This window comes from Gracilinanus agilis, chromosome 5, assembly GCF_016433145.1.
Source record: "Gracilinanus agilis isolate LMUSP501 chromosome 5, AgileGrace, whole genome shotgun sequence".
Classification (NCBI taxonomy): domain Eukaryota; kingdom Metazoa; phylum Chordata; class Mammalia; order Didelphimorphia; family Didelphidae; genus Gracilinanus; species Gracilinanus agilis.
The window spans coordinates 300,645,364-300,657,147 of NC_058134.1; the positions used below are offsets into that span (position 1 = coordinate 300,645,364).

An 11,784-nucleotide genomic window follows, 5' to 3' on the forward strand; every position below is an offset into this window, starting at 1 on the left:
CCCCCGTTCTAGGTTCCCTCCCGCGCTGGCCTCCCCCGTTCTAGGTTCCCTCCCGCGCTGGCCTCCCCCGTTCTAGGTTCCCTCCCCGCGCTGACCCCTCCTGTTCTAGGTTCCCTCCGGCGCTGGCCTTCCCCAGCAGCTCCTCGAGGGGCGGCGGAGGCCTCTCGTGTACGCTGTGCCAGCCTCGTGCCCGGGCAGGGAGGCGGCGGGCGGTCTCAGGGCCCGGGCCGGGAGGAGGGGTGCGGACAGACGGGGCTCGCCCCCAGGCCCCCCAGCAGCAGGGGCTCGGGCCGGCCCCCCGGTGACGGTGGCGTGTGCTGTGCTTCCCGCCAGGTCTACATGAACGCCGTGTGGCACGGCTGGGCCATCCCCATGTTCTTGTTTCTAGCCATCCTGCGGCTGTCGCTCAATTACCTCATCGCCAGGTACTCGCCTCCCCCCTCCGGCCCGCTTCTCCAGCCCCCGGGCCGGCCCCCGGCCTCTTCCGGCCTCCGCAGGGAAGCAGATGAGAGGTCCGGGGCCCGCCCGGCCTCCCGGAGGCTCCCAAGGCCAGCGGGGCTCCCAGTTCCTCCTCCCAGGCCCACCCTGACGCTCGCTGGGCTTGCGACGGGGCAGCCGCGGGGGGGCAGGGAGACCCCGTTCTTGGGGTCCAGAGCCTGGCGCTGGGCCCCGGCCGTCCTCTCAGGCCGCGGCCCCTCCCGGGAGCAGCTTCCAAACCGGAAGCGCCTGGCCCAAACCAAGGGACTCCCCCGCCCAGCCGAGTCCGGGGCCTTCCTGGTGTGAGGCTGCTCGTCCCCCGGGAGAGCCAGGCTGGCTCTCGGGTCTGAAGTCCAGCAAGGCTCACCCACGAATTAGATTTCTAGACGTGGAAGGTTTGCTCGGGTGCGAGGACTCCAAGAAGCCTAGAATGTCGGAGCCAGGAAGGGCCTTCGAACATCGCACGTGAGGGGAGACCTCAGAACCGAGATCCAGAGCTGGAAGGGACCATCCGAGACCGACGTTAGAGCAGGGAGCCCCTCACGCCCCTAGTCCCGGCCCGCCATTTACAGATGGGGAAACTGAGGCTCGGGTCAGGGCCCCACTCTCCCCTCCAGGCCCCGCCCGCACACAGACGGCCCCCTGTTCAGGCTTCCTTTCTCCGCTCTCTTTCCCAAGGGGCTGGCGGATCCAGTGGAGCATCGTGCCTGAAGTCTCCGAAGCCGTGGTACGTGTCCTGCGGACGGTCACCCCGAGTTACCCTCGTGCCGTAATGCCAGCGGGGGCCTGACACGGGGGGGGCAGAGGGAGGGGGACCTTAGAACAGGGGACGGCAAAGCTGGGGGGCCGAGAACAGGGGATGGCAGAGCTCGGCCTCCCCTCAGGGGGCCGGACGAGCCTCAAAGATCTTTGAGAAGAGTTCAGTGCAGGGGCCGGGCAGAGCTCTGTCCATCCTAAAACCGTTCAGCATCGACTCACCGGCCACGTCATCTCTGTCTGTCCGTCCCTCTGTCCCCCCCCCACCTCTCTCTCTCCCTCTCTTTTCTCTTCCTCTGTCTCTGCCCCCCGTCCCTCTCCGCTCACCCCTCCCTCACCCCTTCCCCGCTCCAGGAACCTCCAAAGGAAGATCTCACCGTATCAGAGAAGTTCCAGCTCGTGCTGGACGTGGCGCAGAAGGCCCAGGTACTCCTCTCTGTCTCCTGGCTGACGGGGGCCCAGAGGCAGCCGGACCTCCCGAGCTCAGAGGGGGAGCCCAGCTGGCTGGGGTGGAGTCCGTCTCCCCCTCCCTGGCAGACGTCCGCTTGGAGCTCCTCGGCCTTGGCGTCCAGCCCCTTGGGCAGCCCCGGCGTCCTCTTCTCTGGGGCTCTTTGTGCATTCGTCCCAAGCTCCTGAATTCAAATCCAGCCTCGCAGTAGCCGAGTGGCCCTGGGCAAGCCTGACTGTCTGCTGTGCTTTCCTTTTCTGTAAAAGGAGATCCTGATAGCAGCCGAGCACCCAGAAGGCTCATGCAGACGGCTTTAAGAACCTGGAAACACTGGGCGAAGGCCCACCAGCATGGTTCAGGGCCGCTGTGTGCCCAGCATTGGGGAGAGTCCTGCAGGAAGTCATCCCCGACCGTGGGGTGCTTCCCCGGACTTCTGCCAGGCTTTGGGGCATGGAGCTCTGGGCAGGAAGGGGCCTAGAGTTAGCAGCAGAGCCCAGACCTGGGGACTCTCCCGTGTGTGACCCCTTAGGAGAGGCCTGGCAGGCACCCTGCAGCCTCGGCAGAATTCGCATTCCGAGCTTGACTTGCCTTTAAAACAGCTCCCCGGACCCGGCCTTACAGCCAGGAGATCACAAGGCGTCTGACTGGTCACCACAAGGAATTCTGAATTTCCCCAACCATATGGAGGGGTGGCTTGGGGAGCCGAGGGCACTTTGCAGAACCTTGAGCAACGGCAGCCACAGAAGGGGCCACTGGTGGACAACCCCCACGATGGGTGCTCCAGGGTCCCCCGGGCTTCTCATTCTTTTGATGGCCAGCAAGACACAACTCTTCCCTCTTGATTTTCAGAATCTGTTTGGGAAGATGGCTGACATCCTGGAGAAAATCAAGAAGTAAGTACAAGGGGGCATGGAGGACAGAAGGAGGATGGGGAAGAAGAGAGCACAGAGGACAGGAGAGAGAGGACCCAGGATGGAGGAGGGAGGCAGAGGGCTGAAGGACCACCTGGATGGTTGTTCCATGGTTCCTCTCCTCATTCTCCCAGCTTGTTCATGTGGGTCCAGCCAGAAATCACCCAGAAGCTCTACATTGCGCTGTGGGCAGCCTTCCTCGCCTCCTGTTTCTTCCCCTACAGGATCGTGGGGCTCATGATGGGTAACTCAGTGGCTACTTCTTTCCTGAAGGGAAGTTAGTGTGGAAGACGGGCCTGGGCAGTGGATGAACTCAGCTCTGCCTGCTGGGAGCTGTGTCCCAGCCACATCCCGGGGTCACAGCTGTTTGGGTCCTCATCAAAGGCCAGCCCAGAGCCTCGGTTTCCTCACCTTTGAAATGGGTCACCTTGGCCCAGCTCTGAGGGAAGCACTTTGCACCTCTTACAATTCTAAAGGAGCTGGAGCAGCAGGGACTGGCCAGAGTGCCGAGAGTTGTGTGGACCCTCCTTGTCACCAGCCAGGATGGCAGCAGGCAGAAGGACTCACTGGGTCATCGGGGCTCCCTCCCATCCTTCGGGGAGCGTATTGGCCCCATGTTACAGATAAGGAAGCTGAGGCTTAGATGCACAGCCAGCTGGGCTCTTCCCAGCCCCTGACACCTTCCCAGGGTGATGCAAAGGGGTTTTCTTTTTGGCTCTCTCTCCAGCGAGCCAGATCTCTGCCTCTGTCTCTCTCTTTGTCTGTCTGTGTGTCTCTCTGTATCTGGCTCTCTCTCTGTCTCTCTCCCCCTCCCTGTCTCTCTCTCTCTGTCTGTCTGTCTCTGTATGTCTCTCTTACTCTCTCATTCTCTCTCTCTCTGTCTGTCTCACACTCACTCTCTCAGGGCCCATCACTGACTGTGACCTCCGTCCTTTCCAGGCCTTTACGCGGGCATCAAGTTTTTCCTCATCGACTTCATCTTCAAACGCTGCCCCCGCCTCCGAGCCAAGTACGACACCCCCTACATCATCTGGACCAGCCTCCCCACGGACCCCCAGCTCAAAGAGCGCTCGGCCGCCACCGTGTCCAGGCGGGTACGTGCAGCCTCCTCGGGAGTCGGGCCGGCAGCCGGGGAAGTGCTCTTTGGCATCCGGGCTCAGGCCTGCCGCCCCCTCAGTGCCTGTCGCTGTCCCGTTTCCACGTCCACTTAGAGCTGAGGAAGCGCCACGGGGCGAGGGGTGTCCCTGTTTTACAGGGGTGTCGGCCAGGGCAGCGGAGGTGATTTTTGCTCCATGACCCAGAGATCGCCCTCAGGGCAGAGCCCGAACTCAGAGCCCTGTCAGGGTGGCCCGAGAGGCCTCCTTTGGTGAACAGGGGATGGAGGTCACAAGCGGGGAGCCTCAGAGCCCAGGACACCCCTTGGCGAGGCCCCTCCTGTGGCCTCCGGGCAGGCCGGCCAGTGAAGCCAGGGAAGCGCAGAGGGTCGCCGAGGGCCGGTTCTGCTGAAATACGAGAACCTGGGGGTTCCCCCAGGCCAGGTCCCCCACTGCGGCCGCAGGCCTTCCCCAGGAGCCGGGGGGCTTCCTGGGCTGCCATACCCAGCCCTGCTCAGCTCAGGCATCGCATCTCCATCCAGGCCAGCGTGGCCGGCCTCAGAGGCTCCCTCAGGCCGAGGGCGCTGCCCACAGGCTGGGCTTCCCGATGCCTCAGAGGCCAGGGCCGGCTTGGGCCGGGTCACCCCGTTACCGTCAGGGACTCAGGAAAGGGACAGCTCAGGGCAGCCCCCCAGCCGGCCCCTTTCCTCCGTGCTCCCCCGCTTCACCACGTGTCTGTTTGCTTCCCGCCAGCTGTCAGGCCACGACAAGGTAGGGTCCGAGTGTGGGCCTCGGCCGTGCTCTTCCTCCTGGCCGGCTCCTTCGCCGCCTCCTCTCTTCCTCTCTGTCTGTGTCCCCTCCGGCTTCGGCCCCCCAAAGCTTCATCCAGCCCCTCCCTCCCCTACACATGTGGCAGCCACAACCAGAGGCCGACCTCGAACCCCGTATGTGCCGGCCAAACGGAGCCCCCTCCGGCCTCTCCCCATCTGTTGGGCAGTGCCAGGACGGGGTTGGGCCGTGGGACCTGAGGCTTTGCAGGGGAGTGTACGGGGAGGGGCGTCTCTCCTGGTCGTGGCCGGAGGGGCCTGTGTGTGCTCTGTGGCCAGAGAGGCCCTCGTGTTTGCCCTGTGGCCGGAGGGGCCCCTGTGTGTGTCCTGTGGCTGGAGGGGTCCCCCCTGCCACTGTGTGTGTGCCCTGTGGCCGGAGGGGCCCCTGTGTGTGTCCTGTGGCTGGAGGGGCCCCCCCATGTGTGTGCCCTGTGGCCAGAGGGCCCCCCCATGTGTGTGCCCTGTGGCCGGAGGGCCCCCCCCATGTGTGTGCCCTGTGGCCAGAGGGGCCCCCCCCCGTGTGTGTGCCCTGTGGCCAGAGGGGCCCCCGTGTGTGTCCTGTGGCTGGGTGGCCTTCCTGGCACACACTGGATCGTCTGTGGCGTCCTGGGGCCTTGTGGCCTGTGGGCATGTGCAGCCTTTGAGGCCCCGAATCCCCCCAGAAAGCCCTGGGGAGAAGCATGGCGGGGGGCAGAGGCTGGGCCGGGCAGCCTCCGCCTCACGGACGGTATCGGCCTCCCTAGCAGCTCCAGACCACGTCCTCGAGGAGCTACGTGGGCGCCGGGGCCCCCGCCGGCATGAGCCGGGACGACGACACGGGGCGCTTCCACGGGACCAAAAAGGGGAACTTCCACGAGATCTTTAACTTGACAGAGAATGAGCGGCCGCTGGCAGGTAGCAGGGTCGGGGTGCGGACAGAGCCGGAAAGGAGGGAGGAGGCAGGGACGGAGCGCCTGGAAGGCCAGAGGCAGAGGCGAGGGGCCGGGGCCGCGGAGGGGATGGCAAGGCCGCGGCCTGACGCCGGGCCGATGGCGCCTCGGGGCGTCCCTCCGAAGGCCCCCCCGGCCAATCGCCTCCTTTTACACACGGGAAGACCTGAGCCCGGAGAGGGGAACGATTGCCTCCTCCCGAGTTCTGTCTGTCTTGACAGGGAATCTGTCTCTTCCCTCCTGGCAGGTTCTCCGAGGGTGGGGGATGGGGGTGCCCCAGCTCAGTACCCCAGAGCAGAGGGCGGTGTTTGGTGTATCGTGGGGGCCTCCCCAACAGCGGCGGGACTGAGCCCCCTCTTTGCTCCACAGTGTGTGAAAACGGCTGGCGATGCTGCCTGATTAACAGGGACCGGAAGATGCCCACAGACTACATCCGGAACGGGGTGCTGTATGTGACGGAGAAGTGAGTGCTCCCCGCTTTTAGACACAGGCAGGAGACAGGGAACAGGGCCCTGGGACGGAGAGGGCAGCGCCCCCTGGGCACCCTCTGGGCACAGATGGCAGGGGCAAGCCCCTCCCCAAGGAGCTCCGTGGTGCCACTCCCAGTATGGGGGTTACCCGCAGCGGGATGTGGAGAGGCTGCCAGGACAAGGTGTGCCAGGCTCAGCGTGGCTGGCACAGCAGGGACGAGGCAGCGTGTCAGGCTCTGGCGCAGGAGGGTGGCTGGGCTGGGGGCTTCCCCCGATTCCCAGGGTTGGGGTATTTTTGTCTATTAAACACTCGATAGCGGCGCCCCCTGGAGCGGGTCTCCCTGTTCCTGGAGCATCCAGCCGAGGAGCCCGCCCGGGGCGCCAGGCCGAGGACTCCCAGGTTAGACTCTCAGATGCGGGACGGGAGGCTTCCGGTGCCTCCACTAAGAACCGAGACCCCAGTGGGAACGGGCCGAGCAAGAGGGCTCTCTGGAAGTGGCCGCCCCTCGGGCCAGGCCAGGCAGTGGGTCTGGGGTCCAGGAGGGGAAGGGGAGAGTGCGTCCTGCTCCTCCCGGGAGCTCCATCTTCTGCCTTCCCTTCCAGTTACCTGTGCTTTGAGAGCTCCAAGTCCGGCTCCTCCAAGAGGAACAAGGTCATCAAGCTCGTGGACATCACGGGCATTCAGAAGGTGGGTCTGTGGGTGCGTGTCGGGGCCGGCGGGGGTTCGGGCCAGGTGTGGCCGGGAGCCGTCCTCGGTTCTCCCTCCCGTGGCCGCTGCCGCGGGCTCTCTGGCCACTCGTTGTCCTGCAGCTGCTCTGACAGTCACGGCTAGGAGGGCGCCCCTCCTCTGCCCCCCAGAGGACCATCTGCCTCTCACGTGTCCCCCTTTTCCTTCCTCCCCAAACTCCTAAAAGGTCTCCCCTTGCGGCTCTGGCTTTCCTCTCCCTCCCGTCTCAGCTCTTGACCTTCCAGCCCTTTCCAGAGCTCCCTCCATCTCTCTTTGGCCAAAGGCAGCGGCCTCCGCTCCCTGCTCATCCTTCTCGACCTCCCTCACCTCGTATTAGGGGTGTTCTTGTCTTTTCAGACTCCAGGTTCAATCTGGGGCCCTCGGGGAGCCCCCAACCTGTGCCACCCTGTGCCCCGGGGGAAAGAGGCAGCAGTCAGAAGCCCCAAAAGGGACGGAGGCTTGGAAGGAGCCCTGGAGGATGGGCCAGGACAGGCTGCCCTTCTGTCTGTCTGTCTGTCTGTCTGTGTGTGTGTGGGGGGGCCAGCACAGCCCTCATGGGTGCTCCTTGTGTCTTCCAGTACAAAGTCCTCTCGGTCCTCCCAGGATCAGGCATGGGCATTGCGGTATCCACACCATCCACCCAGAAGGTGAGGCCTAGCTGGGGTGGCCTAGCAGGGAGGGACACGGGGGGCTCAGGGACCAGCCTGCCTCCGGGGACGGGGTGCGGTGCGCTGAGGGAACCCCTCAGTTCTGGCACACAGCACCCCGCCCTCAAAGCCTGCCCTCACCCGCCAGCTACTCCCCAACTCCTGGACCCAAAAGGATTTAGGGATGGCCCTTCCTGGTGGGCACAGCAGTGGCTGGGGAATGGGCTAGGGGGCCCAAAGATGCTCAGGCTTAGGAAGGGGAGCCTCACGAGCACCCCGAGCCCCTCAGGTGCTAGACTGCTCACAGGAGGGCCAGAGCTGGAGGGGCTGAGAACAGGGAAGGCTCTGGTCGGGGGAGGTCGGGGCTGGGAAGGGCTTTAGAAGAGATGTCGGAGCTGAGAACAAGGAGCTCAGTGACACGGCCCAGAAGGCTTGAGACCCCTCCGGGTCCCCTCTGTCTGCCTCAGTTTCCTCAGCGGCACAGCAGGGATAACCACAGCATCCACCTCCGAGCTGTTGCGAGGATCCAGGGAGATCCTATGTTTAAATTTCTTTAAATGTTTTGCCTCCTCCGGGGCACCGTGGAAGAACTTGCTCTGCTTCTTCCCGGGGAATGTCCATCCTGGAAGGGGCTTAAGCCGTCATGTGGTCTGAGGTCAGACACGCTGGGGGGGGCTCCGGCCCCCCAGCCGCTTCCCAGGACTCACAATAGAGCCTCTCACCCCGGGAGACAAAGGAAGGAGCGTGTGAACGAGGGCAGGCTGGCCCTTTCTGCCCACTTGGCCCAAGGCTGAGGAAACCATGGAGAGCTGGACAAGAGCCAGCAGCCTCTCCATCCAAGCTCTTCCATTCTCCCAGGCTAGGGGGCGGAGGCCGCTCAGAGCCTCCCCGAAGGAGCCAGCCTGGCCTCTTGGCATCGGGGAGTGCCGGGCTCCTCCCGGGCGAGGGGCTGCTCGGAGGCTCGGGCCTGACCCCCTTCTTTTCTCCGCAGCCCCTCGTGTTTGGCGCCATGGTCCACCGGGATGAGGCGTTTGAGACCATCTTTGGCCAGTACATGAAGATCACAGCCGCGGCGGCGGCAGCAGCGTCCAGCGGCGACAGCTAGGAGAAGCCCCAGCGGGACCTTCTTCTCTGGCGGTGCCGACGGCTGGTCCTCCCCATCTCCTCTGCAATAATCCTGGTCCACCTCGCAGTCCTCCCTTCTCCCGGCCGCCATGTTGTTTCCAGCATCCCCGGAGAGGTCCCTGGCACCCACATGGGATGCGCTGCCTCAGCAACCTTCCCCAGCCGCCCACCGTGGCTCTGTCCGTGGGTCCCCCTGGAGCCTCGGAGGAGCGGACGGAAGTGAGGCCGGCCTTGGCTTGCCTTGGGGGGCCATCATCAGGGAGGACCTCAGAGTCTCCTTGAGGCTGGTGGAGATGGGTTGGATCGAAGAACAGTCTGAAACTGCGTGTGACCGTCGCCAGGAGATGCTTCGTGCCCTCCACGGCCTCGGGATCCCGCCTCCTGTGAGGCCCTCCCGGGGACGTGACCCCCATTTTTCTTGGTCTCTAGGGCTGAGCTGGCCCTTTGCCAAAGCAGCCGTCGTGGCTCCCTCCTTTCCCTTATCCCAGCTTTCCGTGTTGGCCTTTTGGGCACCCGTTCTGGAGGGAGCCCTCGAGCCTGCCCGGAGGTTTGGGCCAATGGACTTTCCCCAGGCCAGAGCCGGGAATCAGTCATCCCCGAGCCCCAGCCATCTCTGTCCGCTCCATCCCCAAGGCTTCTGGGGTTCTTGGTTCCTACGGCAACGCCCAAAGTGCTCGGGAGTTAAAATTGTCTGACAGTAGTTATGGCCAAGCGGAGACGGTCGGGTCGGCTCTGAGACAGAATCCAAACAGGGGGTTCTGGGAAAACCAGAGCTCTCTGCGGCTTCTCCGAATGGACCCTCCTGAGGCTCAGCCACCGCCGGAGCGGGGGGCCTCCTCTCGCTTTGACAGTATTCCCAGGTCATGTGTGCAGTGTTTGGGTAGTGTGTGATCAGGCCCAGCGCCGGAGAGCGGCGGCCTCCCAGCCTCTCCCCGTCTGAGGGCCAAGAAAGTGGGCAGAGACGAGCAGCCAGCCAGGGCACCCCTTCCTCGGGGAAGACCCGGGCAAAGGCTTCGGCAGGCCGGGGAGGAGCGCCCCTTCAGCAGGAGGGTCCACGGCTGCTTTCCCTCTCTTAACAAGAACTGAAGGTGAGCCTGAACGCTTCAGAACGAAAGGACGTGGCCGGCTCATCTTCTGCAACGTTCTCTGCAAGTCGCCTTCTTCCGTTCCGTGTAGGGAGTCACGGGAAACAGCGATAGACCACGGAACCTCCCGTGGCTTCCTGTTCCGCCCAGCTTCCGGGCCAGAACTCTGCCCGGCCACCTGCCCCCTGTCCGGATTGTCCCGTGTCCTCTGGATGTTTGTGAGAGTTGTTTTTTGAAGAAACAGATTCTATTTTTTACAGAGAGCAAGCTGTTTTTTCTTATTTTTGTATCATTTTCGGACGGAATTTTTACCTTTGCTCTGATCATCATTTGCTGGTTTGGATAAGAAACTGGGCAGCAGCACTTAGGACCTCCCTTTCCCAGCCCCACTGAGCTGCTGGGATGTGGTCACCACCTGGGGGGAGGGGAAAGGAAAAAAGCTTTGAGTTTGCCTGGTTTCTGCACCAAAAATCGGCCCTGTGGTAAAGCGTGCCCAGGCTCCCAAACCTTGGTCCTGTTACCAGATTAGGGCAGGAAGAACTCACTGATTCAAAATGGTACCCGTCATCCCTGTTATCACCCCCACGGATGCGCCCGGCAGAAATGCCCGCAGCTCGCTAGGACTGGATGGCCCACTGTCTGTGCCCAGAGGCTGGATTTCTTGGCGGCCTCCCGTGGAGGGCCCTCTCCTCTGGTCCACCCTGCTCTTGGGCGCGAGCATCCCAGCGCCGGGCCTCACGGGCTTTGTGGGCTGGAGCCAGTCCTCTCCCTCTCTCAGTTCTCTTCCAACCCTTGAGCCTCACCATGAAGACACAACTGGAAGCAGCCTTCAGGGCGATCCATGGGTCCCACGGCTCAGGCAGACCGTTTTTCGCTGGTTCTGGCGTCATTAGTGTCCACCGGGTGACCTCAGGTCCCCAAAAGGGATTCCCTTCCCCACACGTCCATCATCGGCCACAGTGTCTGCCTCTGGCGACCCGTGCAAAGCTCCGGCCAGGTAGGGCTGGCCCCCGACACATTCCCAGCAGAACTGGACGCAGCTTCTTTCATGGAAGTGGAGTGGTTGAGTTGGAGTTCCTTCGAAGGAGCAAGGGAGATGAAAACTGACCACGCTGATGCAGACGTCCACTGGGCTGGCCTTGACGTTCAGTGCCCGTGAAGCGACCGTCTCCGCTCTCGCCTTCCTCCTCCATATCTGCCTGGTGGGAGGAAAGCCCGTTGACCACGGAGAGTGAGTGGTTTGTCCGCTGGCCGCACAACAGCCAGCAGCCTCTGTCAGTGTCCGAGCGGACCCAGAGGAGGGATGTGATCCCAGAGCGAAAGACGAGATGGTAAATACTTTGGGGCAGCTCTGCGGAGAGGAAGTCTTGTCATTTTTGTCGAGTCTTTCCCCTGGGGCAGGTGTTTCGTTTCTCTGACTAATCATCGACATAGAACGGATGTGAAATTTTTTACGTCTGGAGTTCGAGTCTATTTTGAACCTGTAAATAATCGTTCTGGTGTCACTTTGGTTCAACAAAGCAATTGTACGATAAACTGATGAAAACAAAATTGCTCTGTGACTTTTTTTAAGAAAACCTTGTTTGTTTAAAGAAAAAGTCTTGTATAAATTATAATTTTTATTTAAATAAACCTAAAACACTTTGTGCTAACAAGCCTGCCCAGTCGTTTCCTTTGCTGAGCTGCCATAGAGGATGGTGTGGTGCCCTCTCGTGGGCAAGGCTGGCAAAGCCGTGTTCCGGTCTAGGGACCAACCACCTTGGCAGAAATCAGTGGGAAGCACCGATTCTGCCTTTTCCCTTTTTATTTTTTATGGGTTCAGACTCCCAGAATCACCAGGACCCGCCGGCATGACCCAGGGGCTCCTCCAAACCCCAGGCAAGCCCGTTCCTCCCTGGGAGGCATCTTTCCTGAGCTCTTGGCCAATCCCCGAATGCTGCTGGTTGAGTCATGGGCACAAACAGCCTCTGGAACCAGAACCGATGCCCGTGGCCCGCTCACAGAGCCTGGGTGACTTTGCTGGATGTCAGCTTCCTCACCTGAACGGGAGGGTCTCAGGCCTAGCCCTGCAGACGCCTGGCACCCCCTTCTCCAGAATTCCCAGGCCCTTCGACCTGCCCCTCTAGACGTGCTCTCAAAGCCCTTCACCGTCTGCTTCTCCTCTTCTGGGCAGGGTCGCTGTCTGCACACTCCCACAGCCTTGGGGGGGAGATGACAGGCCCACAACCACACACAAGCGAGCTCTAGACAGATCGAGAGAGGGAAGGCCTTGGCCTTAAGGGAAATCA

The 11,784-nt window shown here is 62.5% G+C and overlaps 1 protein-coding gene across 1 annotated transcript in view; it reads left to right on the plus strand.

The window, feature by feature from the left end:
* Window positions 1–11,132, plus strand: part of GRAMD4 (GRAM domain containing 4) — an 83,606-nt gene extending 72,474 nt beyond the window's left edge. The window contains exons 7-17 of the mRNA XM_044679282.1: window positions 45–425; window positions 1,156–1,204; window positions 1,588–1,659; window positions 2,531–2,574; window positions 2,727–2,836; window positions 3,532–3,686; window positions 5,260–5,407; window positions 5,812–5,905; window positions 6,516–6,600; window positions 7,218–7,286; window positions 8,278–11,132. Of these exons, the coding sequence (XP_044535217.1) occupies window positions 45–425; window positions 1,156–1,204; window positions 1,588–1,659; window positions 2,531–2,574; window positions 2,727–2,836; window positions 3,532–3,686; window positions 5,260–5,407; window positions 5,812–5,905; window positions 6,516–6,600; window positions 7,218–7,286; window positions 8,278–8,391 (1,321 nt within the window). The 3' untranslated portion in view covers window positions 8,392–11,132. The remainder of the gene's footprint in view (window positions 1–44; window positions 426–1,155; window positions 1,205–1,587; window positions 1,660–2,530; window positions 2,575–2,726; window positions 2,837–3,531; window positions 3,687–5,259; window positions 5,408–5,811; window positions 5,906–6,515; window positions 6,601–7,217; window positions 7,287–8,277) is intronic.
* Window positions 11,133–11,784: the final 652 nt, after the last annotated feature.